At 51.7% G+C, this 27,779-nt stretch overlaps 1 protein-coding gene across 4 annotated transcripts; it reads right to left on the bottom strand.

Moving 5' to 3' along the window:
- Positions 1-1,630: 1,630 nt before the first annotated feature.
- TAT (tyrosine aminotransferase) lies at positions 1,631-27,773 on the bottom strand. Of its 4 annotated transcripts, XM_065567432.1 has the most exons (13): positions 27,170-27,773; positions 24,659-24,773; positions 14,082-14,306; positions 13,764-13,868; positions 12,693-12,760; positions 12,114-12,272; positions 11,481-11,619; positions 10,775-10,827; positions 10,036-10,188; positions 8,293-8,421; positions 7,683-7,766; positions 3,266-3,364; positions 1,631-2,487 (listed from the first exon to the last, which is right to left on the bottom strand). In XM_065567432.1, exons 3-13 carry the CDS (start codon positions 14,296-14,298, stop codon positions 2,344-2,346), a joined length of 1,350 nt encoding a protein of 449 aa, XP_065423504.1. In that variant the 5' UTR covers positions 14,299-14,306; positions 24,659-24,773; positions 27,170-27,773; the 3' UTR covers positions 1,631-2,343. The 4 variants fall into 4 exon arrangements, with proteins under 4 accessions (XP_065423504.1, XP_005310265.2, XP_042712919.2 ...); XM_005310208.4 differs by lacking the exons at positions 24,659-24,773; positions 27,170-27,773 and adding an exon at positions 16,248-16,407; XM_042856985.2 differs by lacking the exons at positions 24,659-24,773; positions 27,170-27,773 and adding an exon at positions 16,248-16,372 and having other exon boundaries at positions 14,082-14,245.
- Between the last annotated feature and the right edge of the window lie 6 nt (positions 27,774-27,779).

The following is a 27,779-nucleotide window of genomic DNA, read 5'->3' as shown; positions in this document are numbered from 1 at the left end:
TTCCCTGAGACACAGGGATCAGTTCATTCGCGCGATCTTCCGCCTCCAGCCGGGCAATGAGCTGTTCTTTGGTGAGCCTCCCAATGCACAGCCCCCTCTGCTTGCACAGCTCCACCAGGTCGCTCTTAAGCCGCTTGGCATACATCTTCCTGCTGGCCACTCACCGGCCTGTGTGCTCACAGCTCCCCACAGTTCCCAGGGGGTCCCCTAGTGTGCCAGCCCTTCTCGAGGTCACCACCTCTCTGCCAGGGTCGAGCTGCAGACTCCTCCGCCCCTGGGACCACTCGCTGCGATCCCCCCGGGGGACCCTGTTACTGCAAAAGTCCTTCTCGCTGGTCACACACTCCCAGGGGTAATAACCGTCTCTCTCTCACTCTTCAGCACGCCTGGTCCCCGTCAATCCCCCTTCGTTTTACTGCTCCCCAGTCACTTACTGCAGGAAGCGCCGTCCACGGGGTGCAGTAGATCCCGCCGCTGCCACCAGTTGTTGCGGAGTGTGGGGGAGTCAGGGCCCTGCACCCCTCTTCCCGAGATTCACTGCGACTCTCAACCAGCCAGTAAAGCAGAAGGTTTATTTAAGGACAGGAACACAGTCTCAAGCAGAGCGTGTAGGTACGACCAGACCCCCTCAATTAGGTCCCTCTGGGAGGTTCAGGGAGCTTAGACCCCAGCTTGGGGTTCCCTGCGTTGCACCACCCAGCCCAAACCGAAACTCACTCCAAACTCCTCCCGCTGCTCCTCTCCTTTGTTCAGTCTCCCGGGCAGAAGGTGTTAATTCTCCCCACCCCCGTTCCTGGCTCAGGTTACAGCTCAGGTAGCTTCCTTCAAGGGAAGTTCCCCCTCCTCACTGCAATCCCCCTGCAACATTCCCAGGTCAAATCTGCCCTGCTCCCTGCTCCGTCACACCCGGTCACAGTGGCACAATTGTGCTTAGATACCCATTACCACAGGTTAATTGGTTTTTTGTATCAGAACCACACACTTGTCAAAATGTAATTTTGATATTGGAAAATTTAAGGCTTAAAAATCAGTTACATTGAGTGACCGATGATCAAGATCCTGACAGAAAAAGGCTAGAAGAATTGTGCTCACAGAAGGGGTTGTCCTTTAATCAAAAGGCCACAGAGAGAGTGTGGGGTGTGTACGAGGGCGGGTTGGAGGACAATGGTGTGTGTGGAGAGGGGGGTGGGGTGTGTACGAGGGCGGGTCGGAGCCCTATGGTGTGTGTGGAGGGTGATGCAGAGGTCAATGGTGGGCATGAGTGGAGGGGGAGGGATGTTCATTTCTGTGAAGGGCAGATTCTGGGGTGCATGGGGCTGGCTCTAGCATGTGTCTGCGTCTTTAGGGGTTGATGCTCTGTTTGGTAGGTGAAGTTTTAGGGCTAAAAACCTGATGATGTTCAGTGTAGTTATCAGCACATCTTCCAAGTGAAAATATTTCAGCAGAGAGGTACTGGAGGGTTGAATAATCTTGCCTGGTATCAGAGTGAAATGTATGAAGATCACAGTCCTGTCTGGCCTCAGGCTGGTGTGGAAGAGCCAACAAGAAGTGTCGATAGAAGAGGAACCATGACTCCAGATGGCCAGGGCAGATACAGAAGCAGCCCCAGTAGGGCAGGTCACAGCACAAGGCCAGGCATATCCAAACATTTATTAATAAAAAAGTTACAATAATTTATGCCCTTTGCAACACCAAGGGCTGAATACACAGAGCTCCTGCTCCTTAGACAACGTAAAGGGGAGACATCAGGTACAGTCAGTGACATTCTGTGGTGTAGACAGATAAGGGTCCATCATGCCACATGTACACCAGACTGTCCAGTCCTGCTCCAGCCAGAAAGAGGCTGAGAACTCTGCTCCGACACAGCCCTCTTTCCATGCATGGCTCTGTCAGTGGAAGAGTCCAGCTCAGCATCCAATGTAACTGCTAGTGAAGGGAATTAGAAGTTGTCATCTTGCATTCAGCCTGGGGTCTCCCAGCTACTGCCCTGCAACAACAGAGACCCTCAAACCGAGCAGCTGAGTGACGGCTCCTGCATGCTACGACTGCCTGCCTGAGTAGAAGCTGTAGACCTTGTATGAAGGGTGCTGCGGTTCACTGACACAGACCAGAGCATGGGCTCCTGGCGGGTCGTGGGACAGTGGGTGCCTGAGGGTTTGTTAGCAGGATCGAATGATGGCTGCTGGTTCCCAGGAGCCCGGGGAACATGCAGAAGCTCTGCAGGGTGGTGGCCTGCTCCAGTTGCATTGGATATAGGTGCTGACCTGAGGGCAGCCCTGCCCTGCCCACTGCTGCATCATTTATGGGGTGGCTGGGCGGAGGCAGAGTGGAGGGCACTCCTGTCTACTTGTCACATTCCAGGTCCTGGGCCCCCTCGTTGCCCTGGTAGTGCCTCTCACAGAACTCCTGGATGCGACTGCAGGCCTCCACCATCATCTCCTCGGGCACCGTTAGCACCACCCGGAAGAAATTGGGGTACTCAAAGCACTGAAATAAACCATGGGAAAAGGCTGATTAGTTGGGCAGGGGGGAAACTGGGGTCTCAGACTCCTGCCCTGCCATGTCCCCGGCTGTGTCCAGCGAGCAAGCACAACCCACAGGGACGGGCCTAGCCAGATGGAAGGAGCATAGCACTGTGGTCAGGAGCTGTGGGATCTAATCCTGGCCCGTCAGCATCTCCGTCTGTAAAATGCCTTTCACAGTGCAAACACCCTGTGGCTGCTGCATCAGCAAGGAGCTGAGAGACCCTCAGGGGAAGGGGCTGTAAGCAAAGAGCTGGTGGGGTCACACACAGCAGCCCCTAGGCGGGACCCAGAGAAGAGGCTGGAGGGAGACGAGGACTCTCAAGGCTCAGTGAGTGGCTAAGGAACCGCACGGGTGACTGCGGGCAATTGGAGCGGGAAGGGGAGACATGGAGCACATCTCCAGCCTTGTCCCTGCACCATGAATGGGGCCTCGGGGTTTGCACAGGGCATCGAACTGAGCCAGTGCAAAAGTCCGCAGGGAGCTGCTCTTGTGCGAAGCAGAGAGGACACAGGGCTCAGGAATACACGGGCTGCACAGCATGGGGCAGACTCTGCAATCTGAGAGACAGGATAGCGGCCACCTGGGGCCTGGCTAGGGCAAGGAGTGACCATTGCACCACTGCCCAGGGCTTCTGGCAGACCACATGACACCCAGCCCCCTTCCCCCAACGCCCCATGCTCAGAGCTCCCAGGCCCCCCAGACTCTCTACAAGTGTGGCTGCTCTGAGGGGAACACTGACCGAGGCCGGCAGGCAGAAGACTGACTGCTCTGAGATCAGCTGCTTGGTGAACTCCACGTCATTCTCAAACTTGGGGAAATGCTCCATTTCAATTCCAACCTGCAGCACAGAAATTAGGGATGTCAGAGGCCAAGGCTGGATAGGATAGCACCAGGCATCACCATGGAGCTCCTCCCTCACAGCACCCACAGAGCATCCCTCCTCCCCACCCCTTACAGCCTCATGTCCTCCACATCCCTCCTCCCCTCCCCGCAGCATATCCAGCCCCGTACCCCTCCTCGCCTCCCCACCCCTATACAGCCCCATGTCCTCCGCATCCCTCCTCCCCACCCCTTACAGCCCCATGTCCTCCGCATCCCTCCTCCCCACCCCTTACAGCCTCATGTCCTCCGCATCCCTCCTCCCCTCCCCGCAGCATATCCAGCCCCGTACCCCTCCTCTCCTCCCCACCCCTTACAGCCCCATGTCCTCCGCATCCCTCCTCCCCTCCCCGCAGCATATACAGCCCCGTACCCATCCTCTCCTCCCCACCCCTATACAGCCCCATGCCCCCTGCATCCCTCCTCCCCACCCCTTACAGCCTCATGTCCTCTGCATCCCTCCTCCCCTCCCTGCAGCATATCCAGCCCCGTACCCCCCGCATCCCTCCTCCCCACCCCTATACAGCCCCATGCCCCCTGCATCCCTCCTCCGCTCCCCACCCCTATACAGCCCCATTCCCCCTGCACCCCTCCTCTGCTCCCCACCCCTATACAGCCCCATTCCCCCTGCATCCCTCCTTCCCTCCCCACAGCATATACAGCCCCATGCCCCCCGCACCACTCCTCCACACCCCTATACAGCCCTGTGCACCCCATACCCCTCCTTCCCACCCCCTACAACACCCATGCCCCCTGCATCCCTCCTCCCCCCGCAGTCTATACAGCCCCGTGCCCCCTGCATCCCTCCTCCCTCCGCAGCCTATACATCCCTGTGCCCCCCGCACCCATCCTACCCACCCCTCTACAACCCCGTGTCCCCTGCATCCATCTTTCCCAGCAGCCTATACAGTCCCGTGCCCCCTGCATCCCTCCTCCCCCGCGAAATCTATACAGCCCTGTGCCCCCCAGACCCTCCTTCCAACATAGAAGAATAAATGGATGCAAATCGGACATTAGGAATGGTAACATACAATAGTCAGTAGGAGAACACTTCAATCTCCCTGGACATTCTATAAAAGATTTAAAAGTAGCCATACTTGAATAAAAAAACTTCAGAAACAGACTTCAAAGAGAAACAGCAAAACTAAAATTCATTTGCAAATTTAACACCATTAATTTGGGCTTGACTAGGGACTGGGAGTGGCTGGCTCACTACAAAAGCAACTTTGCCTCTCCTGGAATTGACACCTACTCATCTATTATTGGGAGTGGACTACATCCACCCTGATCCAATTGGCCCTGTCAACACTGGTTCTCCACTTGTGAGGTAACTCCCTTCTCTTCACGTGTCATTATATAATGCCTGCATCTGTAATTTTCACTCCATGTATCTGAAGAAGTGAGGGTTTTTACCCACGAAACCTTCTGCCCAAATAAATCTGTTAGTCTTTAAGGTGCCACCAGACTCCTCATTGTTTTTGTGGATACAGACTAACACGGCTACCCCCTGATACTCCCCACTATTGTTACTGACAAGGTGGGAGGGCCTGTCAAGGAAGGAGAGGAAGTACAGAGGGGAGGGTGACTCCATTAAAGAGACCATAACCTGTTTTAGAGTTACTGATAGCACAGAACCACCAGCTCTTCAATGCGCATGGATCAATGTGCTGTCAATGCCCAGGAGGGGGGAGTGGTGGGGATCTGTTACCGATCAGAGAACAGGTTGAGTCACTTCTTAAATACTTGTCTGTAATATGTGGAAAGAAAAATGGTTGTGATGGGGGACTTCAGTTGAGAAGACATGCTAGAGGTCTCCTACAGCCAGGAGTAAAACTCCATTAGAGTTTGTAAAACATTTCAATGCTGATTTTCTAACACAAAGGGACTGCAGCCAGCAGGAGGTAACTCTATTCTGGACCTTATTGTGATGGATAATGGTGGACTGTTCACTGAACTGGAAGTTGGGTGTTACCTAGAGACCAGCAATCATGACCTAATTATATTCATTATGGGCAAAGAGAGGAAGGTTCTGACCAATAATATATATATTTGGTGCTTCAACGGGGCTGAGGGAAATTATGAGTGAAATTTACACAGAAAAATGTGAATGAAAATTCACAGTTGTTTAAGAAGACTTTACTAGATGGCAAAAAGCCATGAATTCACAATCAAGAAAGAAGAAAACTTTGGCCAAAAGCCAGCGGCAAAATAAAGTCAGCAATCAGAAATAAAAAGGCAATATATAACAAATGGAAAAAGGTTAAAATAGATAGCAATTGATATAAATTAGAAGTGATGAAGTACAGAAAATTGATAAGGGAAGCTAAAGATATCAAGGGACATTCATGGCTGGCAGACGTAAGGAGAATAAGGAGGATTTTTTTTATGAACAAAAGAAATTCTAACAATGGTATAAGCCCATTATTAGAGGGAGATGGTAAAACTGTTAATAATGATGTAGAAAACGCAAGGGTATTTAATAGATATTTGTTCTATATTTGGAAATGAGAATGATCATGTACTCATATTACCTGAGGATAATGAGCTACTTTCCAGTCTACTAGTAACAAAAGAGGATGTTAAACAGCATCTACTAGAGATAGAACATTTTAAGAACAGCAGACCTGGATAACTTGTACCTAAGAGCCCTAAAAGTGCTGGCTGAGCAGATCTTTGGCCTGCTGGTTCATTTTTAATTAATCATGCAGTACCAGGGAAATTCCAGAAGACTGGAAGAGTGTTCATGTTGTGTCAATTTTCAAAAAAGGGCAAATGGGATGACTTGGGCAACTATAGACATCCCACTCAAAATAATGGTAAAGATGATTCAGTTGACAAGGAATTAAAGAATAGGAATATAATTAATGACAGTCAATGTGGTTTTTATGGAAAATACGTCTTGTCAAGCAAACCTGATTTCATTATTTCATGAGATTAAAAGTTTGATTGAAAAAGTAATTGTGTAGCTACTTAGACTTTTGTTAAGTGTTTGATTTAGTACCACATGACACTGATTAAAAAATTAGCAATATCTATAAAGAATAAGCACACGATAAACGGATTAAGAACTGGCTAACCAACAGAACTAAAAAAATAGTTGTCACTGAGTGTGGGTATTGCTAGTGGGATTCTCCAAGGATCAGTCCTAGACCTGACACTATTCAACATTTTCATCAATGATCTGGCAGTAAATATAAAGATGGCACAAAAGATAAGTGGAGTGGTAAACAATGCTGCGGACAGGGAAGTCATGCAGAGTGATCTGGATTGCTTGGTAAACTGGGCCCATTCAAACAAAATAAGTTTTAATAAAGCCAAATATAAAGAATGCCATGGAATGCACACCATGCCTGCAGAGTGGGGGACCATATTCTGGAAAGCAATAACTCTGTACAGGATTTAGAGGGGACAGTGGACAAACAACTCAACATGAGCTCCCAGTGAGATGCTGCAGCAAAAAGGGCCAATGCACTTCTTGGTGTATAAATAAGTGAACAGAAGGGAGGTGATTTTATCTCTGTATGTGGCATTGGTGAGACTGATGCTAGAATACCGTGAAGCAGTTCTCGTGCCCACCTTTTAAAAAGGATACTGAAAAACTGGAGAGGGTGCAGACAAGAGCCATAAAAATGATTCAAGGGCTGGAGAAAACGTTTTACAGTGAGAGACATAAAGTGGCTGGTCTGTTTAGCTTCTCATAAAGAAGATTGCGAGATTACTTGTTTACAGTACACCAGTATCTTCACAGGGAGAAAATAACAGGTACTAAAGGGCTCTTGAATCTTCTTGCAGTCAAAAGAATAATGAGAATCAGCGGCTGGAAGTTAAAGCCGGACACATTCAAATTAGAAATAAGGCACAATGTTTTTTAACTGAGAGGGCGACCAACCATTGGACCAAACAGCCAAGGGAAGTAGTGATCCTCCATCTCTTGATGTCTTCAACTCCAGACCAGTGCCTTTCTGGACAATTTGCTTTAGCCAGACACAAGTTACTGGGCTCACCAGAGGGGTAGCTGGGTGGAATTCTCTGGGCTGTGCTACACAGGAGGTCAGACTAAATGACACAGTGGTCCCCCCTGGCCTTACACTCTACGATTCTCTGAAGAATGGGGCCCCACTGTGCCGGGCGCTGCCCAGACACAGTAAGAGACAGGCCCGTCCCTGAACAACTCACATTTTAAGCAGACAAGGCAGACACTGGGCAGGGCAACAGGACCCAGCACACACTGAGCAAACAGCAATGCTCTGAAAATGGCACATTAGCGCCTCACTTACCATGAGGTACATGGCCCCCGAGGGCCGGACAGGCTGGAGTCCAGAGACGGCAGACAGGGCAGCGTAGCAAAGGTCAGCATTGGACTGAAAGGCAGAGAGGAGAGAGTTCAGGGCTCAGGACATTCCAGGAAACAGCTCAGCAAATTGGAGACAAATTCTTGGCCAGAACCCAAGACAGGTCCCCCACTGCAAATAAAGGGGCATCTAATGCAAACAGGACAGATGTTAACGGCCTTGAGTGCAGTCGAGGTGACTGAGCTGACCTCAGCAAATCAGTGTGGACACCCCCCACCCCACCCCCAGCATTTCTTCCTACAGTGCCTCCTGGCTGGCAGTGCTATGATTGTCAAGAGATCCCCACAGCTGGCACTCCTCCCCCTCCTGGCAGCACCCCCTGCTGGGAGAGGTCAGGACAGCAGTAGTCAGGAGCTCCCCCCTATCAGCACTCCTGCCCTGCTCCCTCCAGCGCCTCCTGCTGGGAGAGAGTGGACATGGGAAGATGAGGTCCCTAGCGAGACACCACTGTGATGATTCATAGTCCTGTTTGACCTGCTGATGAATGCTGCTGGTCCCCTCTCACTCTAAATACCTGTCTCTCAGGGGGACATACCTTGAGGAAGCTGAGGGTGTTGTGGTAAAACTCTGGGGGTGTTCGGTGGATGATGTGTTCCAGTGCCCCCTGGACAATTGTGCAGGGTCCCAGGATCCTTTGACTCAAGCTTACAAGGCCATCCCTGATCTGAAACACAGGTGACACTCTGACCTCAAAGGTCGCACACTCATGAAGGAAAGGAAAATGCTCCCACCCTGATGCCAGCATTTCTAGCTGTTCATAGGATCAAACACGCCCACAATTGGACAAGGGGTGTTTTTCAAACTTTGCAAAGCATTCCGGAGCCAGTCCCATTATCTGGGGTCTGTATCGCAGGTGTCTGCAGACTATCTATGAAGGCCCCAGTATCACTAGCTGTGTTTGAGGGCCAGAGCTGGTCCCAATCCTTAGCTAGGATCCAGTCCTTTCACACCACTCTTATGGTACAAAGGGGTCAGGAAGCAGCCAGAGCTCACTAGCTGGAGTTTCCTGTTACCACAGCGCATCTGATATGTTAGAGTAGCTCCTAGGCTTCTCTGAAGTAGTCTGGGGCTGAGGCTGGTACACAACCACCCCCAGAATCTCAGAATCCTTGTGCCTGAGAATCCATTGTCATTGACTGTGGATTTGACTGAACTGTGCACACAAGTGTCAGGGCTTCCCAACCAAACGCACCAACACCAAAGGGCTGGGACTCGCCTGAAGCAAACCCAAACCAGAGCCTTTGCAAACCAGTCTCTGTTGTGACGCAGTCTTTGGCTCACTCTGCTCATTTCTATTCTGGTTAATCACCACTGGATACTGCATCATGGCCAGCCGGGGACAGATGATATCAACACTGCCCTCTCCCTCTGCTGTCCTTTGGGAGCACTCAGGTGCCCCAGATGTGTGGAAAGCTCCCAGCTCTATGGGGTATCACCGGGCCACAAATCAATGAATAACTAAAGAGCCAAAGCTCAGGCTGCACCACCACCTGCTATCTTGTTCCCACCAATAAGGAGAAACCACATTAGAGCATACAGGGACCACAAGGGGGCAGCACGACTTTGTGTTATTCCTGTAGGGGAAACAGGGCCTGCCTGAGAGAGGAAAGCAAAACAACTCCCAAGTGAAGAGAAGCAGACATGCCAAACCCGCGAAAAAAATCGCAGAAATTAGGCTTGTTTTTTGGCTTAAGAGTTGCTTGTTTGGCTTGCAGCTTGTTGCTTCTTTTTATTGATCGGCTCCTGGCAAGCAGGGGCCAGGGGGGAGAGCGTCAGGGGGGCCCAGTCCCAGACTGCACGCCGGGGGGATCTCGTCACATAGAGTGTTGGGGTTCTTAGGGATTGGCTTGTTTGGGCCTTGTTTTGAAATGGGATTAGCTTGATTTTTGGCTACTGTGAAAGTTGGGGTGCTTATTTACCGCGTGAAAGTTGGCAATTGGGCTCCCTTGCAGGCTCACACGTACATGCCCTCCTGCACCTGCCTGTTGCTTCATGCACACATGCCGCCTTCTCTTCACAATTACATTAAATTCAATTTAATTTAATTTAATTGTGAAGAGAAGGCGGCATGTGTGCATGAAGCAACAGGCAAGTGCAGGAGGGCACGTACGTGTGAGCCTGCAAGGGAGCGCATGTGAGCAGGAGGAAGAGTGCATGCCTGTGCCTGAGTGAAAGGCAGTGGTGTGCACACGTGCAGGGGAAGGTGCCTGCTGCCGTGCATGTTTAGTGTGTGGCGCTATTGCTGGCATCAAGAAGGCCACCAGACAATGTTCCTCACCTCATTCCCAAAGATGTCTCTCCGATCATTAACCAGGATCCATCCCATCCTCCAGCCTGGGACCAGCCAACGCTTGGCCAGGCCTCCGCAGGACAGGATCGGCACGTTGGTGCTGAGAGTTGCTATGGGCTCATACTTGCACTCTGCAAACACCTGTGAGACAGGAGGATGCATTAGCAGCCACTCTCTCCTTGCCAATTCCCTGTGAGAGACAGGGGAGCTCTGGGAGGGCAGGGGGTTGACTCATTAACTCACTGGCAGGGATATCAAAGCAGATGAGCAATGAGCAGTGAGACTCTGGCATGAAACAGACAGTGCAAAGAGCAGGTTTGGGGGAGCTGTAGCGCTGCTTCAAGGGGGGATTCATGTGCAGTGCAAAGAGCCAGCCCCTGCACATCTGGTCCTAATTAAGGGATGACAGGGGCCCCTGGATGGGAGACACAAGCACAGCAATGCACACAAGAGCGCGAGTGCTCGCACCGTAGCTCTGAGTTTGACCCACTTGGAGGAAAGGAGAGTACCAGACACGAGACGCCCTTCCAGGGGACAGCTAGGCAGACAGGACCAGGGAGCTGTAAGTACAGTACATGGCTGTTCTCAAGGGCAGCAAGACTAATGGCTATGGCTCTTGTCTGGGCTAGTTACTCTTAAACCCTGCTACCAAGGGGCAAGTGTATAGTGAGAAGCCATAGACCCAGGCTCTGGGGGCAGTTTGTGCATGGCAGGGACAGGCACTCACCATGTCTCCATAGATTTCATCAGCTAGGATGGGGACACATTGTCTCGAGGCCACTGGGGGAGAGAAGTAAACACTGAAACTGGCTGCCTTGTTTCCCTACAGGGTGCAGACTCACCCTCATCCTACAGAGGCCAGGGCTGGGCTCTCCCCTAGCCCTACAGAACAGACCCCAATCCACCCACAGAGCGTCTCCATATTCCTTGTTTCGGACTTGCAAACCAGTGGACAAAGCATTAGAGAATACATTGTTAGGAACAATCCTTCCCAGGGCTAGGCTTGCAGGGCCTATGCCTGCTCTGACCCCCGGCCTGGGGCAGACGCCACTGATCCACTCATCATAATGTTGAAGGCTTTCCCAGCATGGATTCTGAGAGGTGGATCAGGGGTACGATCCCCATTATACAGCCAGAGAAGGGCCACACGGTGGGTTAGGGACAGACCCTAGAAGCTCTCATCCTGCAACCCTTCCCTGGCCATGCTGACTCTGTGCAGGGTTGTCCCAAAGGCCCTGGGAACAGGGTAAGTCACAGAGTGTGGGTTGAATCCTCCAGGCCCTGGTACTGTTATTTCTGTAGCACCAACATTGCCACATAATAGGTCCGGTCCTACCATAGAGCTCACCATAATTAGACTGAAGCAGATAAGCAGAGGATAGGGCAAGGCAGCAAACCACAGCCCTGCCCTGGCTCCGTGCTCAGAGACTCACCAGCCAGGATTTTCTGGAGATGGCTCTTGCTGAATACGGAGCCGCAGGGGTTAGATGGGTTGTTCACAATGAGACAGGCCGTCTTCGCATCCACCAGCGACTCCAAGTGCTTCAAGTCAATTTCCCAGGATTTCTCAGGCTAGTGAGGAAGAGGAGGGAGAGGGTGCATGAAGATGAAGAATAATGCATGGAGTATGGAGTGAGGACCCAGCTGGGGGCTGGGAACCAGGCATGGGGATGAAGTGCAGCAGGGCTGGGCACAGGCTGAGGGACTAGGAGTCCAGGCCCAGAGTGAGGCACGAGGGTCCGGCCAGGCCGCCAGTTGCAGCATGTGGAGCGTGTGTGGCCAGGTGCAGGGCAAAGACCACGCAGACGTAGCTGTGCTTTGTGCCTAATGAAAGGCACCAGCATTTCTTCCTCCCTGTGAGAAGGCATCACTTACACAGGGGCCTTGGGGAGCACGGCCACCATGGAAAGCTGAAGGCCCATGAGAAGGGCTGGGCTGATGGGCTCTGGCAGCAGCTTATTTGGCTTTGGCACTTCACGCCTTCCTCCCTTTTCTTATGAGGAGGGTAAGAGATCCCTGGAAGCTCTCTAGAGGGGGCTGTGGCATTCCGCTCCTAACTGCCTTACCAAGAGGTTGTAGAATTTGACCTCAATCCCCATGGAGAGTGCAAGGGTCTTGTAGAGAGAGAAGCCAGGTCTTGGCACCAGGATGTTCTGCCCTGGATTAGCCAGCACGGCTAATGCAAGTTCGATAGCCTGGCTGCAGCCACTCGTCAAGATAACGTCCTGCAGACAGCAAACGAGAATGAGCTCTTTGAATGCAACCAGAGGCTGCTCTGAGAAATTCCAAAGCAGCCACTGACAGCTGAACTGGGAGTAACGAATTGTCCATGGGTCTGCCAAAAGCAAGAGCTTCTTGGCTAAAAGGGCCTGGAAGAAGCTAAACAGACAGCAGCAGCCACTGCTGGCTTCTGGGAGCTCAAACCCACCAGATCAGAAAGCCAGGAATGGGTGACGGGCAGAAAGCCAGATACGATCACTTTGGAAATGGATCATGTCCAGCCATCTTGCTCTCTTCCTGGATAGAGACAAGGTGTGAGAAAAGCCCAGCTGGGGCCCCACCGTGCTGCACTGTCTCGTTTGTTGCTAACACCACGGAGCCCATTCATTCTCCAGTGAGGACACTTGCCAGGAAGGCTTCATTACCTGAGCTTCCAGAGGTGCTTCGGGGCAGCTATAATACGCAGCAACCACTTGCCGGCAAGACTGGTACCCTTGGGAGAGAAGGATGGAATATGGAGTGACAGTGGTTTCACCGGATTTCCCCATTCTGGGCAGGAACCACCAGAGGCATGGGACAGAGACACGCAGCACAAAGAGGGGACTCCAGAGGAATAAACCCCAGGGCAGGATGGAATTCGTTTGAATTCCGAAGGAAACAAAAGACAACATTAGTTGGCCCTGACACAAGCACCTTGTTCCATCACTGAACCAGCTGCTCTCAGCCCCAGGGCAGGTGAGTGACATCCTGGCCCCAGAGCAGGCCTGGGAAGTGCAGGCTTTACAGCACAGATAAGGGCCTGCTCCAATGCAAAGTCCCCCTGCCCCTGAATCAATGCCCCATGCCCAGTCCCCACAGCCCAAGTTAACTCCGCCGGTAACTGGGTCTACAACCTCCATGGCCAAGCCAATGTGGTGTGGAAAGTGCAGTACTTATATCAGCTAACACCAAGAACAAAGCTGTGTGGCAATGCAGCAATCTTTGCTCTGCTCCAGGGCCCTCACTCTGAGGGGATATTCTCAGTGTCTATGGGGTCACAACAGGGATGGATTTGGCCTCCCGTGGGTCTTGAATGACTGTTTGAAGCACTTTCCTGTGGAGAATGGGACTAAAAAAGCTAGCCAAAGTGACACGATATGGAGCAGAATGAGGATGCAACACCCTGCCCACATCACACTACTGTGAGGAAACCTATCCAGGAGGCAGAAGAGTATCTGGCCCAGCCTTTTCCCAGAACAATGGCCACGCAATGACCGGGACAAAGCAGCACAGCTCCTCCATGAGCAAATCAGGCCTCCAACCTGTTCAAATGCCCTGCTGCTCATTGGTGTGCATGGGCATACATAGGGCCAGAGGAGTATATGCATCGTAGTGAGTCAGTGTCAATCAGAAAGATGTAACAGGACATCCGTCTAGATCCCCTGGCTCAGCCCTGTCCTCCTGTGCACAAGCTGGGCTAGGACACTGCCCTTAGAAGAAGAATCATGGGGCCTTACCGACTGAAGGAGCATATCCATTGTAGTTCCCTGAGTCCAGGGCCTCCTTCACAGCCTGGATGACCTCATCATCAGTGGGGAGGTTTCCAAATACCGTTGGGTCACCTTTTAGGGAATGACAAACAGCAAAATCCTTTTTTCTCATGTCCTTTAATGATGAAGCTGTACACAGCACACCCTCCCCTCCTGCATGCTTCAGAGACCCCCTGGCTGCAGCTCAGCTCGGGGGCCCTCAGTACCCCACCTCTTCGCTACCACCCCCGCTGTTCAGCCACACAAAGCACTGCCGGCAGGGACAGCGCATTTCCCAATACTCACCTAGGGACAAGGAGATCATGGGCTTGTTTGGGTTGGGTTCCACTTTCATAGTGTCCACGATGGCTCGGATGGGATTGAAAGTCTTCTTGGACATCTCAGAGGCCCGGACTGCCCATCTAGGCTTCCGGCTTTTCACCTTCCCCAGGGAGAGGCTGTTCCCATTTCTATGGACATGGACATCGCTATTGCCGTTCATTTGGATCAGGTAAGAGTCCATTCTGAGATCTGCCCGAGAGAAAGGGCACTCCCCAGAGTTAGCCTTTGTTGTGCATTATTTGTTATGCACCAGCTGTGTGCTCTGCCCCATACAAGATACAAAGGGGAGTTGCTGCTTGAGGGGCCAAAAGTGAGGCCTTTGAAGTTAGGCCTTTGATGGTCACTGGGCCTTACATATCGATCCCTAATCCCAGTTCCTAGATCAGCAGTGCCAACAGACAGGCTGGGAGGGAAAGGGGGCAGAGAGAGTGGGGATGGGGAAGGGAGAGAGAGGAAAGAAACAGATGGGGAAAGCCAACCCACATTCTAATGAGACTAGGGTGACCACACACAAGTGTGAAAAATTGGGATGGGGGGTAATAGGTGTCTATATAAGACAAAGCCCCAAATATCAGGACTGTCCCTATTAAATTGGGACATCTGGTCACCCTAAATGAGACCCTGCCACAGGAGAGCAGGAATAAAGATGCTACTCCACCCCAGCTCCACTCATAGCACAAACTCCACCCACAGCCCCACAGGAGAGGCAGGTTTCTGCTAAAGCCGCAAATTGGGAGTTTGCAACCTTGTCATTTTCGTGGTCATCACTGGGCTTCAGAATTAACACACTGCTGAGATGAATGAGGGTCAGTCACGCCTCCCAGAGCTGTTAGGCTGAAGCCATCCTAGGTGTAAGTCCCTGACAGCAAGGACGGATTTACCCAATTTGTGACTGCCGGTCTGCATACATTCTGAGCACCTGGCTGGGGTGACGCTCAGAAAGGACAGGCACTTAATGCTGTTAAAATGACAGCTGAGACTCTGCAGAAATGCTGTTGGCCCTGCACTGTTCTTCAGGGCAGACCCTGCAGAGAGGAAGGTGTAAAACATACGATTCCCTCCCTGACACTGAGAAGGCAGCAGAGAGATGGCTCACAGGGAGGAGATGAGAATTCCTGAGCAGATAATAATGGGCATAGTGAAGGGTGTGCAGCGAAGCTCCTAGAAAAGGGGAGCTGCCATTGGCTAAGGCAGAATGGACTCATTCACCTAGACTGTGGCTTGGACCAAGGGTCCCCCCCCACATACTGCTCACAAGCAGGGCCGGCTCCAGGGTTTTGGCCGCCCCAAGCAGCCAAAAAAAAAAAAAAGCCGCGATCGCGATCTGCGGCGGCAATTCGGCGGGAGGTCCTTCGCTCGGAGCGGGAGTGAGGGACCATCTGCTGAATTGCTGCCGAATAGCTGGACCTGCCACCCCTCTCCAGAGCGGCCGCCCCAAGCACCTGCTTGCCAGGCTGGTGCCTGGAGCCGGCCCTGCTCACAAGGGGCTCAGGCTACACTCACATACTGTGAGAGGTTGAATTAACTGAGCAGTGATGTTGTGCTTTCCAGCTACAAAAAGTGTAACCAGAATAGTGACTGATTCATCCCCCAACGAGTGTAATCCCAGCTGCATAGACCTCCTCACTGCTGGCTTTCCAGGACAGATGAGACATAGGCAGAGCACTGAGATTTCAGCCTAGGGTTGGGAGGGGCCCTCTCCTGATATCAGCCCTCACTTTTCCCCAGGTTAGTTTGAGTTTCTCCTTTGAGGTTTGAGCCCTTCTTGCACTTATCAGCTCTGCTGAGGAAAGCCAGTTGGGAGAGAGAAACCATTCAGCAGAGCCCAGTGACAAAGAAACCAGCCACAGACTCAACCCAGTCCAGAAAAGAAAAGCATTTGGCCTGAGCTTCTGACCTCCTTGCTAGTGCAGCTGGGGTCTGAACACACACCAAAGAGCCTACTTGACCAGTCTCCGGCACGGGAGAACCTGCACGCAGCACAGCGACAAGATGGGTCTGAAACGGCCTAGAACCCTGGGCACTCCCTGTCTGCAGGGGAAACTGGCTGCATGGAAAGAAGAAACTCTGCCTCTGCAGTGACCCAGGCTAGTCTCTTCCAAAAGAAACACCAAGTGCTCAGTACTTTACCTTCTACAGCGCAGAGGGAGACACTCCAGTGCCCAGTGTCCGAGTCTGTCCCTTATCCTTGACAAATTGCCCTGAGAAGAAACTCAAATGCAATTCCCCAGCCCATGAAATAATTTCCAGAACTGGGCGTTGGGCTTGAATCCTTCGGCTATTGGCTGTGAGTGAGGGCTGTGCTCCCCCACTCAAAAACACCCCCTCCCTCCCCACTACAACTGCTCTCACTTCAAACATCTGGTGCTCTCCTGCACATTAACTCTTTCTGGGAGCTGCAGGCAGAGGGGCATAGTTTGGATTTCTGGATGTCACTGGGCACTTCCTCTCTGCGCTGCCTCCCCCTGTGCACTTAGCTATGGGAGTCCCCAGCAGCCCAGGTACTCCTGACCTAAGCACATTGTAGAGCCACTGCCCCCTAAAGTGGGGGACAACAAACCTGCAAGTTTGTCCTTTCCACCCCAATGCTTTGGGCCCCTCGTTTCTAGATCCCATAGCTCAGAAAGGGCACAGATTGCAGGCATCATGCAGATACCAGTGAGAGGGGCTGTTACTCCTTTGGCAACTGAACAAACAGGCACACATCTCCTCAGCCTTTGTCTGAATGTGCCAGGGCCCTAAGAGTTAAAGGGAGTCTCAGTTGTCCCAGTTATTTGTCCCAGGGCCCACACAGCCTGATCTTCTTGGCAGATAATGGAAGGTGATGCAACTTCTCTCCCCTCAGTGCAAACAGCTCATGATTCCAAATGTTCTCTTGGGGTGGGCAGGTGTTGGGATGTCACAGCAAGGTGAAGTGACACTTCACTGCCCCTTGGGGTGCTACTCCGGGAGAGCAGCATGCACAGGTAAAGGAGGTTTTAATTTTTTAGCCTTACAAAGGCTGCTTCTAGTCCATAGATGCCAACCCTCCCCCACTGAGACTGTGTGTGTCTGGGGCTGACTGAAGATCAAAGAGCTGCTCATGGGCTGCAGGAACCCTGCTAATCTCCCTGCAAACAGACAGGCTGATGACACAATGTCAGGGGTCAGCGGTCATCATGACAGTGCCTGTTGGTATCCACCAGTGTAGGTGGAGAAAGGATGAGCAAGGCCCTGGCTTGGCCCGGTGCTTACATTACCCAGCCACCAGCCCTGACAGGCTATTAGCATTAATTCTGCAGCTCTGCCCCAGAGTCAGCTGGAAACAAAACGGTGCACATCAGCCCCCAGGGTGCATCTGCATGGTGACATGTTGCCCTGTCAGAACGTGGCTATAAACAGGTGACATGATGCTCAGCATAGGCCAGGACAAGCTGCAGCAGCCTTGTGGCAGCTACTGCCCAGGGTTACTCCCAGCTAGCTGACATGGGCGCCCGATTGTGCTGGATGGGGACAGAAACAGCCTTTGCCTGAAGCAAAGAGCTCACCGTTTTGTCTTCTGACAGGAAAACACATTGTTGTGTGGACCAGGTCCCGGCAGCAAGGGGCCTCCTGGGCACTTAGGGGGCTGGCCAATCTCTTGCTGGAGGCACTGGGCTTGTCTGGTGGCTGCGGAGTTGTAGAACATCCAGTGTCCCTACTGCTGAGGCCTGTGGGGCCAGGCCTGCACTATGATCAAGGAAGAGAATAGTGGAAAACAAAGTGGCTCTGCCACTGGGATGCTGAGACCCCTGGTGCTGGGACATCGAGCGCCGGAGGGGCTGATGGCAGTGCCAGGATACTGCACTGGTGTTAAGGGTCAGGTGCCCAGGAGCAACCCCCCAGCTGGGCAACGTGTGCTGAAATAGCTGCTGCATCCCTCGTGCCAGCGCTCGTCTAAAGATTTCACAAGAAAAATGACCTGTGTCAAAAACAAACATTTCACAAAGAAATTTAGTTTTTGAAAACTTTGTTTTTTTTTCAAATGAAAAACTACATTTTATTATTTTCATTTGCTGTCTGTCCTCCGCCCATCCTCACACTTAAAAAAAAAAAGAAAGAAAATGAGAAGTTGGCTTCTACCAGAAACTCCCAAACAAAACATTTTCAAAATGTTTGTGAATTCTTCTTTCTGCCTCTCCCACAGGCTTTTCTCTCTTTGAGTTCAGGCAGAGCTGTAAGGGTTAAGTCCTGAGGCCCTCACATAGACTATTCTGCCTGGCAATAAACACCCTAAACTGATGCAACCCAGAGACTCTACCCGTAATCCTGTGCATGGCAGCGAGGTTCAGAGGAGAGCATGGCAGGACCCTGCCTGCAGCAGGGACAATATTGGCATGAAGACAACAGGTAATCTGTGTTACATAAGGCTGGGGACTGGCTAGATGGAGCAGCAGGAAGTAGGATTCAGAGGGAGCTGTGGGTTCCTTCAGCAGTGGCCTACAGTAACAAGAAGGGAATGGAGGTGTTTAGGCATGCACATTCCTTACCCAGCCTCAGTTCCCTGGAAACTCAGTGCCCCCAGATACAACAGGCATGGCTTTGCAGAAGGTCCTAGAAGAGGGTGACACAGGCATCTTTGATCCCATGAGTGGGAATCTACAGAGGTCCTTGAAGAAGATTCAGGGGGCATGTCTACACTGCCCTGCTATTCGGGCTAAGGGGGTGTGAACAGCAGTGCGCAGTCAGGAAGACATTAATGCAAATTTGGAACCTTTACATTTGGGACTGCAGCATCCACCTGGGGGGAGGGAGTTACAGCGCAGACCTTTGGTGCATGCACACTGCTATTCACATGCCCTTAGTCCGAACTGCGGGGCAGTGTAGACATGCCCTGAATTACATGCAAGGCTGGAGACCTGCCTACAGAAGGAGGGAGTGAGATCCAGAGGGAGCGATTCCAGGGTTACCTCTCCATGGCACTTTAGACAGTGCATGAAGAAGCAGGGAGGAGGGGAAGATACATCAGAGACTAGGGGAGGATGGCAGTGGTGGAGTTCTTGTGCTACAGGGCACTGGGTAGCCACTCTTCTGTTCCTACCCACCAGGAAGCTGGTAGCTTCAACTAGTCAAGAACTCAACAGTCCACTTTCCAGTCCTGACACATCTCCTTTGGCCCAGTCCTACATCTTGGTTTCACTCTCTCCGTCTCCTCCTGGGCCTGTCAACTTACTGCTTTCTTTTTACCCAAGTGATTAGTCAATATTTGGGGTGTTGGCGATTGTTTCTGTTAGGAGGAGAAACTGATGACATGAGTCAAGTATTTCTTTGATGCAATCCTATTTATCGAGGATGTACAAATTCCTGTTCCCCCAAACACAGTAGGAACAAACAACAGGAGGCAGTTCCTTTGCTCACTAGTCTAAGGCCAAGGCTACACTTCAAAGTTCTCCCGACATACCAGTCAGTCAGTCAGTGGTGCAAAGAGGTGTGATCTGTGACTGACATCACTACCTTGCCAACAGCTTCTAGTACAGATGCAGCTATATTTACTGGGGGTGGAATTAGGTATACCAGCAGAAGTTTTGCAGGAAAAACTGGGTCCAAAGGAAGAGTACTTTGCTGGTATAAAACACAGTACAGCTATATCAGCAAAGCACTCTAGTATACACTAGCCCTGAGACTCTTTCCAGCCAGCACTCTGCCCAAAAAGCTCTCTCTTGTGGCCTTCTCTCAGGGACACATTACAAGTCACTTCACTTTCTGTCTCCTGGCTTTCGGCCTCTCTTTGGGTGCTTTCTGGCTGCTTCTGGCTCAGTCGCGGACACAGCTGCAACCAAAGGAAATCCTAGCCCATGTTTGTATTCACTCTAGTCTTTGGGCAGTAGCTGGCTACCTTTGTTTTGGCTCTCACTATACAACCGGGCATTAATTTGTTTCCTTGTTTAGCTGGAATGGAAAGTGGTTATCACACCCACCAAGGTCAGTGAAATCTGTGACTGCCCATAGATCAAAGACATACTCCCTGGAATCCAAACATAGGGTTACCATATTTAGTGCCTCCGAAAGGAGGACACTCCACGGGGCCCCGGCCCCGCCCCCAGCCCCTCCCCAACTCCGCCCCCTCCCCAAAGTCTCCGCCCCCTCCCCTGCTTCCCGCGAACATTTGATTCGCGGGAAGCCTGAAGCAGGTAGGGGGGTGTGTGGGGGGAGGAGGCGCGGCCCAGCCTGGCCCCCCCGGTGTTTCCAGCCTGGGTCGGCTCGGGCCCTGGGGTGCTGGCCCCGGGCCCAGCCGAGCACCCCCGGCCCCCGGCACCGCACCGCCGGTCCCCAGCCCGGCCCTCGGCACCGCACCACTGTCCCGGCACCGCACCGCCGGTCCCCAGCCCGGCCCTCGGCACCGCACCGCTGTCCCGGCACCGCCGGCCCGTCCCCCGAGCCCCCGGCCCGGCACCGCCGGCCCGTCCCCCGAGCCCCCGGCCCGGCACCGCCGGCCCGTCCCCCGAGCCCCCGGCCCGGCCCGGCACCGTCGGCCCGGCCCCCGAGCCCCCGGCCCGGCACCGTACCGCCGGCCCGGCCCCGGAGCCCCCGGCCCGGCCCGGCACCGCTCCGCCGGCCCGGCCCCCGAGCACCCGCACGGCCGGCCCCGCATGTCCCGATTTTCCCGGACATGTCCGGCTTTTTGGGATTTCCCCCCGGACGGGGATTTGGAGCCCAAAAAGCCGGACATGTCCGGGAAAATCCGGACGTATGGTAACCCTACCAAACACCCTTCAGTATATCATACTTTACATGTCCCACACCAACTCTTTGTCTTCCCTGTCAGCTTCTCAGCTGCCCCATTCTCTGTGTCTGCTTACGACCCTATCCTCGCTGCTGCTCAGCGGGTCCCACCCTATCTGGGTGTCAGCTTTGCTGTCTCCCTCTCTCATGCCCACCTATCCAGGCCATGTCCAAAATATTGCTGGTGCTTTCTTAGGGCTGCCAACATTCATAATTTTATCACGAGTCTCGCGATATTAGGTATTTTTCTTCAAGTCCCAGGTCCTGGGTTTCTGTGGTTACAAGAAAATCTCAGCCTTCATCTAAAAAAAGAAAAAAATTGCTTGCCTTCAGGGCTACAAAGAAAAGTTGGAAACTGTGAACCAGAGGCTCCAACATGAGGAGAGAAATGAAAAGAACCCCACATTTATTATTTTAAAATCTCAAGATTTTTAAGGCAATTCTCAATTTTGGAGGCTGGACTCATGATGTCTGAATGATTAAGCTTGTCAATACTGCTTCCTTTATCACATCTCTGAGACGCAGACTTCTCTCAACAGTTGTGCTGACCCCAGCCTTCTGCAACAGCCATAATGTGTAACACTGTACCACAGTCCCCAGAAAGATGTCCTGTACAAATAGCACAATGAACAGACAAACAGCAGAGTGCAGGCAATCCATTCTCACTTCTCGTAAGATTTCATGTGCCACAGCTAATCAGGGTATCATCAGAACATAGCCAACATGTCTTATATACAACCACAAACCTTCTAGGCCCAGATCATGAAATCCTAGCATTTCCCTGAAAAGAGCAAAAACCAGGAGGGTGACAACATCACACTTGGTAGTGGAGATATGTACCTGTGAAATCAATGCGAGGAAGACTCAGCTCACAAGCAGTACAAGTATAGTGGCTTATCCAAACTGCAGATGTGGGCTGTGGGTTTCTTAAACAGTTATGAAACAGAGGAGGAGGGATGATTACTATCATTGCAGTACAAATTCATTTGGAAAACTTCTTCATCCCAAAATTTTATGAAGTAGGTATGGAAGGATTAGAGAAGTGCAGATGGAAAGCTAAGGCTGCCTACATTGTACGTTTCTTTTAAGTCTCACTTGGCTTTTCCTGTCTCTCTGTTTATAACTCGGATACACCTGGAAGGGCTTTAACCCTGTGTTATTGACATGCCTGGCCTCGATGTGGTGTCTCTAGAGATGTTCTGGTCTCTCCAGACACTTTTCACAATTTACCACGTACCCGCTTTCTCATATTGATTTCAGCCATGAGAAGATAGTTGTTGTTTACATTACCCCAAGGCTAAGCTCTAGAGGAGGCCACAAAAAGCCTTCCAAAAAATGTCTACCTCTTCAGATTGACAGGGAGACCACACTTAACTTCTGTGCATTAAAACGAGAGCCCATTGCTTAGAGTTTCTGCCCAGGTTATGCAGCAGCAGCAAGCAGGCCTCGGATAAGCTGCTCAGGGGAACGCAGGTCTCTTGTTTCGGTGGCCATTGAACTTTACACCACGTGTGTATGGGTCTGGGAGTAGCACTAAGAGACTCCCTGCCCTCCCCCTGTTCCTCCCAGGAGCTGAAAGCACTTGCTGGTGCCACAGGGGGTTGAGTCCAATCCCTTTCCAACCCAGCTCTTGCTCCCAGGGCTGGAGGAGCTGTAGGGTCACCAGCCAATCAGTGTGCTCAACTCACTGGCACTCTGATGGTGCCCAAGATGATACCTGTAGTTAGAGAGAGGATCTTGGGGTGGAGGGCAATCAAAAGCCCTGACTGGCTGAGAGGGCATGAATCGATGAGTTGTGCTCATTGTTAGAGCTGTTGTGCTTTGTGGACTCTCAAAGCTGCCCAGCAGCAGGAAGTGCTATTGGGAACAACTCCGGTGTCACTGCCCTGTGTGGGGAAAGATCTCTCCTTGCTTGCCTTAACATCAAAGCAAATATTAGGTAACTGTGACTCCTGGTTTTGATTTATTACATAAGTGTTTCATGCTGTTGCACAGTCCACACAGAGTAAATAACCAACAGAGCTGGGGATTGGGAGGGAAAGAGAGGTGCAGTGGGATGGAGGTGCTGTGTGTGGTGGAGAGGTGGGAGGCTGTCATATTGCGTTCATTGTTCCTATGATTATTTATTTACAAGAGACAGTTGGTACACCTTGCTATGACGTTAGGGAATGTCCAAACAAAAGGCTCCTGGCTGCCTTGCATTGGAACAACCACAGGAAGAAGAGACTGGGCATTTCACTGAATTGCCTCCTCTCTGGTTTGCAACACAGGGTTTCTATCCCAGTTACTGCACCAGGTCAGCGCTCTCACCGAAGGGCAAGGCAGGGCAGGGCAGGCCAGAGCTGAGTTCCCTCATTGACAAAAGGCACCTAGTGAAGCAGCAACAACAGAAGCAAAGTGGAAAAGCAGAGTCAGAGAGAATGCCAAAACAAGAACAAGAACTAAAATGTTGCCCCTTCCTGGCTGGCACGCCTTCCCCCCTCAGAACCACCTACGCCTTCCCCCCCTCAGAACCACCTACGCCTTCCCCCCCTCAGAACCACCTACTCCTTCCTCCCCTCAGAACCACCTACTCCTTCCTCCCCTCAGAACCACCTACTCCTTCCCCCCTCAGAACCACCTACGCCTTCCCCCCCTCAGAACCACCTACTCCTTCCCCCCCTCAGAACCACCTATGCCTTCCTCCCCTCAGAACCACCTACTCCTTCCCCCCCTCAGAACCACCTACTCCTTCCCCCTCCCCATCTGTCGCTGTCTCCCCACTTCATTGCCCCCCCATGCCCTTCTCCAGCCTGCGCTCCCTCCCCACATGCCCTCTCCATCTGGCACTTCCTCCCTACCTCACCACAACTATATCCCAGCTGAGCCTGAACATGAAGGACTCTGCACTTCTCTCCCTGCACCACAGGCTGGGCAGCATTTCCTTAAGAGTCATGGTCTGGTGAGTTTGCTGGTCTTTCCCCTGCAAACCCTGGGCAGATGTGAGGTGTTTGCAAGGCGCCCTTAGACCCGCCTGGGCTGTGGGAGCTACTCTGTTTTCAAGGCTACTTACTGAAGCACAGTCTATACTACTGCAGTTTGCTCTAGAAGGCCAAAGGCATGAAATGGCCCCACTGTCTCCATGAATCTCGCATGGGGTTGTATTTTCTGCACCTCCCTGACAATCATTGCCAGCCCCAGCAAAGGAACTGAAGCAATGGACTCTTGCGATAATTGGACCTAGAAATTTACATTAATTGTGAGCTTGACTGTAAAAACTATGTAAAGTTGCTAAGATGTCACAATAACCGGGGGGAGGGATAGCTCAGTGCTTTGAGCATTGTCCTGCTAAACCCAGTGTTGTAAGCTCAATCCTTGAGGGGGCCACTTAGGGATCTGGGGCAAAATCAGTACTTGGTCCTACTAGTGAAGGCAGAGGGCTGGACTCAATGACCTTTCAAGGTCCCTTCCAGCTCTAGGAGATAGGATATCTCCATTTATATATATATATATATATATATATATATATATATAAAAAAAATCCTATAACAACAAATGTTGATGGGAAAAGGTGCTGAAAAGATCTGTTGATATAACTCAAGGACTGTGTTAAGACTGTGCTTGGTAAAAATAGAAGATGTGGAACCAGAAATTAATGAACCAAAATTGATGTGTCAAATATTAGGACTAATTGGTGGGCAAAATAATGAGGCAACAGGCTATTCTACCAACCATTCCCTTTGTGGGTCCTTAAAGAAAAATCGTGTAGAACAGATGGAGGCTACTAGAGTGAACTTCAATTTCTTAGCTGCCACCCCTACCGTTTCCTGGGACCCTGGGCCTTCGTCATCCTGATCCTGAGCAATGTCCCGATCAGACAGGCCAGAGAGAGGGCTTCAGATGACTTTGCCACCCCGACTGGTCCCCAAACACCACCTGAGATGAAATAGGATCAGATTTTAGAATCATAGAATCATAGAATCATAGAATATCAGAGTTGGAAGGGACCTCAAGAGGTCATCTAGTCCAACCCCCTGCTCAAAGCAGGACCAATTCCCAGCTAAATCATCCCAGCCAGGGCTTTGTCAAGCCGGGCCTTAAAAACCTCCAAGGAAGGAGACTCCACCACCTCCCTAGGTAACGCATTCCAGTGTTTCACCACCCTCCTAGTGAAATAGTTTTTCCTGATATCCAACCTGGACCTCCCCCACCGCAACTTGAGACCATTGCTCCTTGTTCTGTCATCTGCCACCACTGAGAACAGCCGAGCTCCATCCTCTTTGGAACCCCCCTTCAGGTAGTTGAAGGCTGCTATCAAATCCCCCCTCATTCTTCTCTTCTGGAGACTAAACAATCCCAGTTCTCTCAGCCTCTCCTCATAAGTCATGTGCTCCAGACCCCTAATCATTTTTGTTGCCCTCCGCTGGACTCTTTCCAATTTTTCCACATCCTTCTTGTAGTGTGGGGCCCAAAACTGGACACAGTATTCCAGATGAGGCCTCACCAATGTCGAATAAAGGGGAACGATCACGTTCCTCGATCTGCTGGCAATGCCCCTACTTATACAGCCCAAAATGCCGTTAGCCTTCTTGGCAACAAGAGCACACTGTTGACTCATATCCAGCTTCTCGTCCACTGTGACCCCTAGGTCCTTTTCAGCAGAACTGCTACCTAGCCATTCGGTCCCTAGTCTGTAGCAGTGCATGGGATTCTTCCGTCCTAAGTGCAGGACTCTGCACTTGTCCTTGTTGAACCTCATCAGGTTTTTTTCTGCCCAATCCTCTAATTTGTCTAGGTCCCTCTGTATCCGATCCCTACCCTCTAGTGTATCTACCACGCCTCCTAGTTTAGTGTCATCTGCAAACTTGCTGAGAGTGCAGTCCACACCATCCTCCAGATCATTAATAAAGATATTAAACAAAACCGGCCCCAGGACCGACCCTTGGGGCACTCCACTTGAAACCGGCTGCCAACTAGACATGGAGCCATTGATCACTACCCGTTGAGCCCGACGATCTAGCCAGCTTTCTATCCACCTTACAGTCCATTCATCCAGCCCATACTTCTTTAACTTGGCGGCAAGAATACTGTGGGAGACAGTATCAAAAGCTTTGCTAAAGTCAAGAAATAACACATCCACTGCTTTCCCCTCATCCACAGAGCCAGTTATCTCATCATAGAAGGCAATTAGGTTAGTCAGGCACGACTTCCCCTTCGTGAATCCATGCTGACTGTTCCTGATCACTTTCCTTTCCTCTAAATGTTTCATAATTGATTCCTTGAGGACCTGCTCCATAATTTTTCCAGGGACTGAGGTGAGGCTGACTGGTCTGTAGTTCCCCGGATCCTCCTTCTTCCCTTTTTTAAAGATGGGCACTACATTAGCCTTTTTCCAGTCATCTGGGACCTCCCCCGATCGCCATGAGTTTTCAAAAATAATGGCTAATGGCTCTGCAATCTCACCCGCCAACTCCTTTAGCACCCTCGGATGCAGCGCATCCGGCCCCATGGACTTGTGCACGTCCAGTTTTTCTAAATAGTCCCGAACCACTTCTTTCTCCACAGAGGGCTGGTCACCTTCTCCCCATGCTGTACTGCCCAGTGCAGCAATCTGGGAGCTGACCTTGTGCGTGAAGACAGAGGCAAAAAAATCATTGAGTACATTAGCTTTTTCCACATCCTCGGTCACTAGGTTGCCTCCCTCATTCAGTAAGGGGCCCACACTTTCCTTGATTTTCTTCTTGTTGCTAACATACCTGAAGAAACCCTTCTTGTTACTCTTAACATCTCTTGCTAACTGCAACTCCAAGTGTGATTTGGCCTTCCTGATTTCACTCCTGCACGCCTGAGCAATATTTTTATACTCCTCCCTGGTCATTTGTCCAATCTTCCACTTCTTATAAGCCTCTCTTTTGCGTTTTAGCAGCAGCAACAGCTCCAGCCCATGGCAACTAACTTCTCTTTTCCCCTGAAGGACACTTATTACCATCTTTGATACCATCTTTCTAAGAGACTGTCAAACAAGGGCTTTCCCTTCTAACAACATTCTCCAGCGAACGAGAAATGAACAAGGCATGTTGTTAAAATGAAAGCCTTACTTAATACTTTACATTTCAAATGCTTTAACTTTTTCCCTTCTTCTCTCTATTGATAACAAACAATTGAAAGGATATTTAATGCTATGTTTACCACGATACTAAGCAGGCTGAGTGTTCTGTATACCCAAACCTAGACTTTGTTTAATGCTGGACAGTTATGCCTATATCTCCCATCTAAATGAATGCAACAGGGCCGTAAAGCCAGCCCACCATCCTGTCTGCAGCAGCACTCACCAGAGGAATATTCAAGGGGTTTGTCTACACAGCAAAAAACAACAACCCGCAGCAGTGAGCCTCAGAAGCCGGGTCTACAGACATGGGCTCGCAGGGCTCATCCCTGGCATTAAAAATAGCCCCACGGGCATTGTGGCTCAGGCTGGAGCTCGGTTCTGAAGCTTGTGGGGGGCGTTGTCAGCGCCCGAGGTGGGACGTCTCTAGCCAGCTCTTGTTAGTGCCCCTGTGCAGGAACCTGGAGTGTGTGGCAGGCCGAAGTGTGAGTCCCTGGTGTAGGGTTTCGCTGTGTAGACGGAGCCAAGGTGTCTGGCTACAGGCTCACAGTCCGGTGCAGTTCCCGGGGGGTCAGGTGATGGGTGTGCTGAGCTGGTGCAAGCGCTGCGGGTTTCTCCCACGGCTGCTGTGTGACTCCCCTGGGACCCCAAGTCTGGGGACGAGCATCCCCTGGCGGGGCTCGAACCCCCGCCACGGCCAGAGGCGCCTGGCTGGGTCCGCGTCCGGCCAGCCTGTACCTCAGCCTTCGGCCACCACAAACACCGACCGCCAGCCTCCGCCTCAGGCCCCGCCCCGCCAGGTGAGCCCCCCTTCCCCGGGCCTCCGCCTCAGGCCC

Source organism: Chrysemys picta, chromosome 14 (genome assembly GCF_011386835.1).
Source record: "Chrysemys picta bellii isolate R12L10 chromosome 14, ASM1138683v2, whole genome shotgun sequence".
Taxonomy (NCBI): Eukaryota; Metazoa; Chordata; order Testudines; family Emydidae; genus Chrysemys; species Chrysemys picta.
Note: the sequence above shows the minus strand (reverse complement) of the source record. Positions and strands in the feature narration are given on the sequence as shown.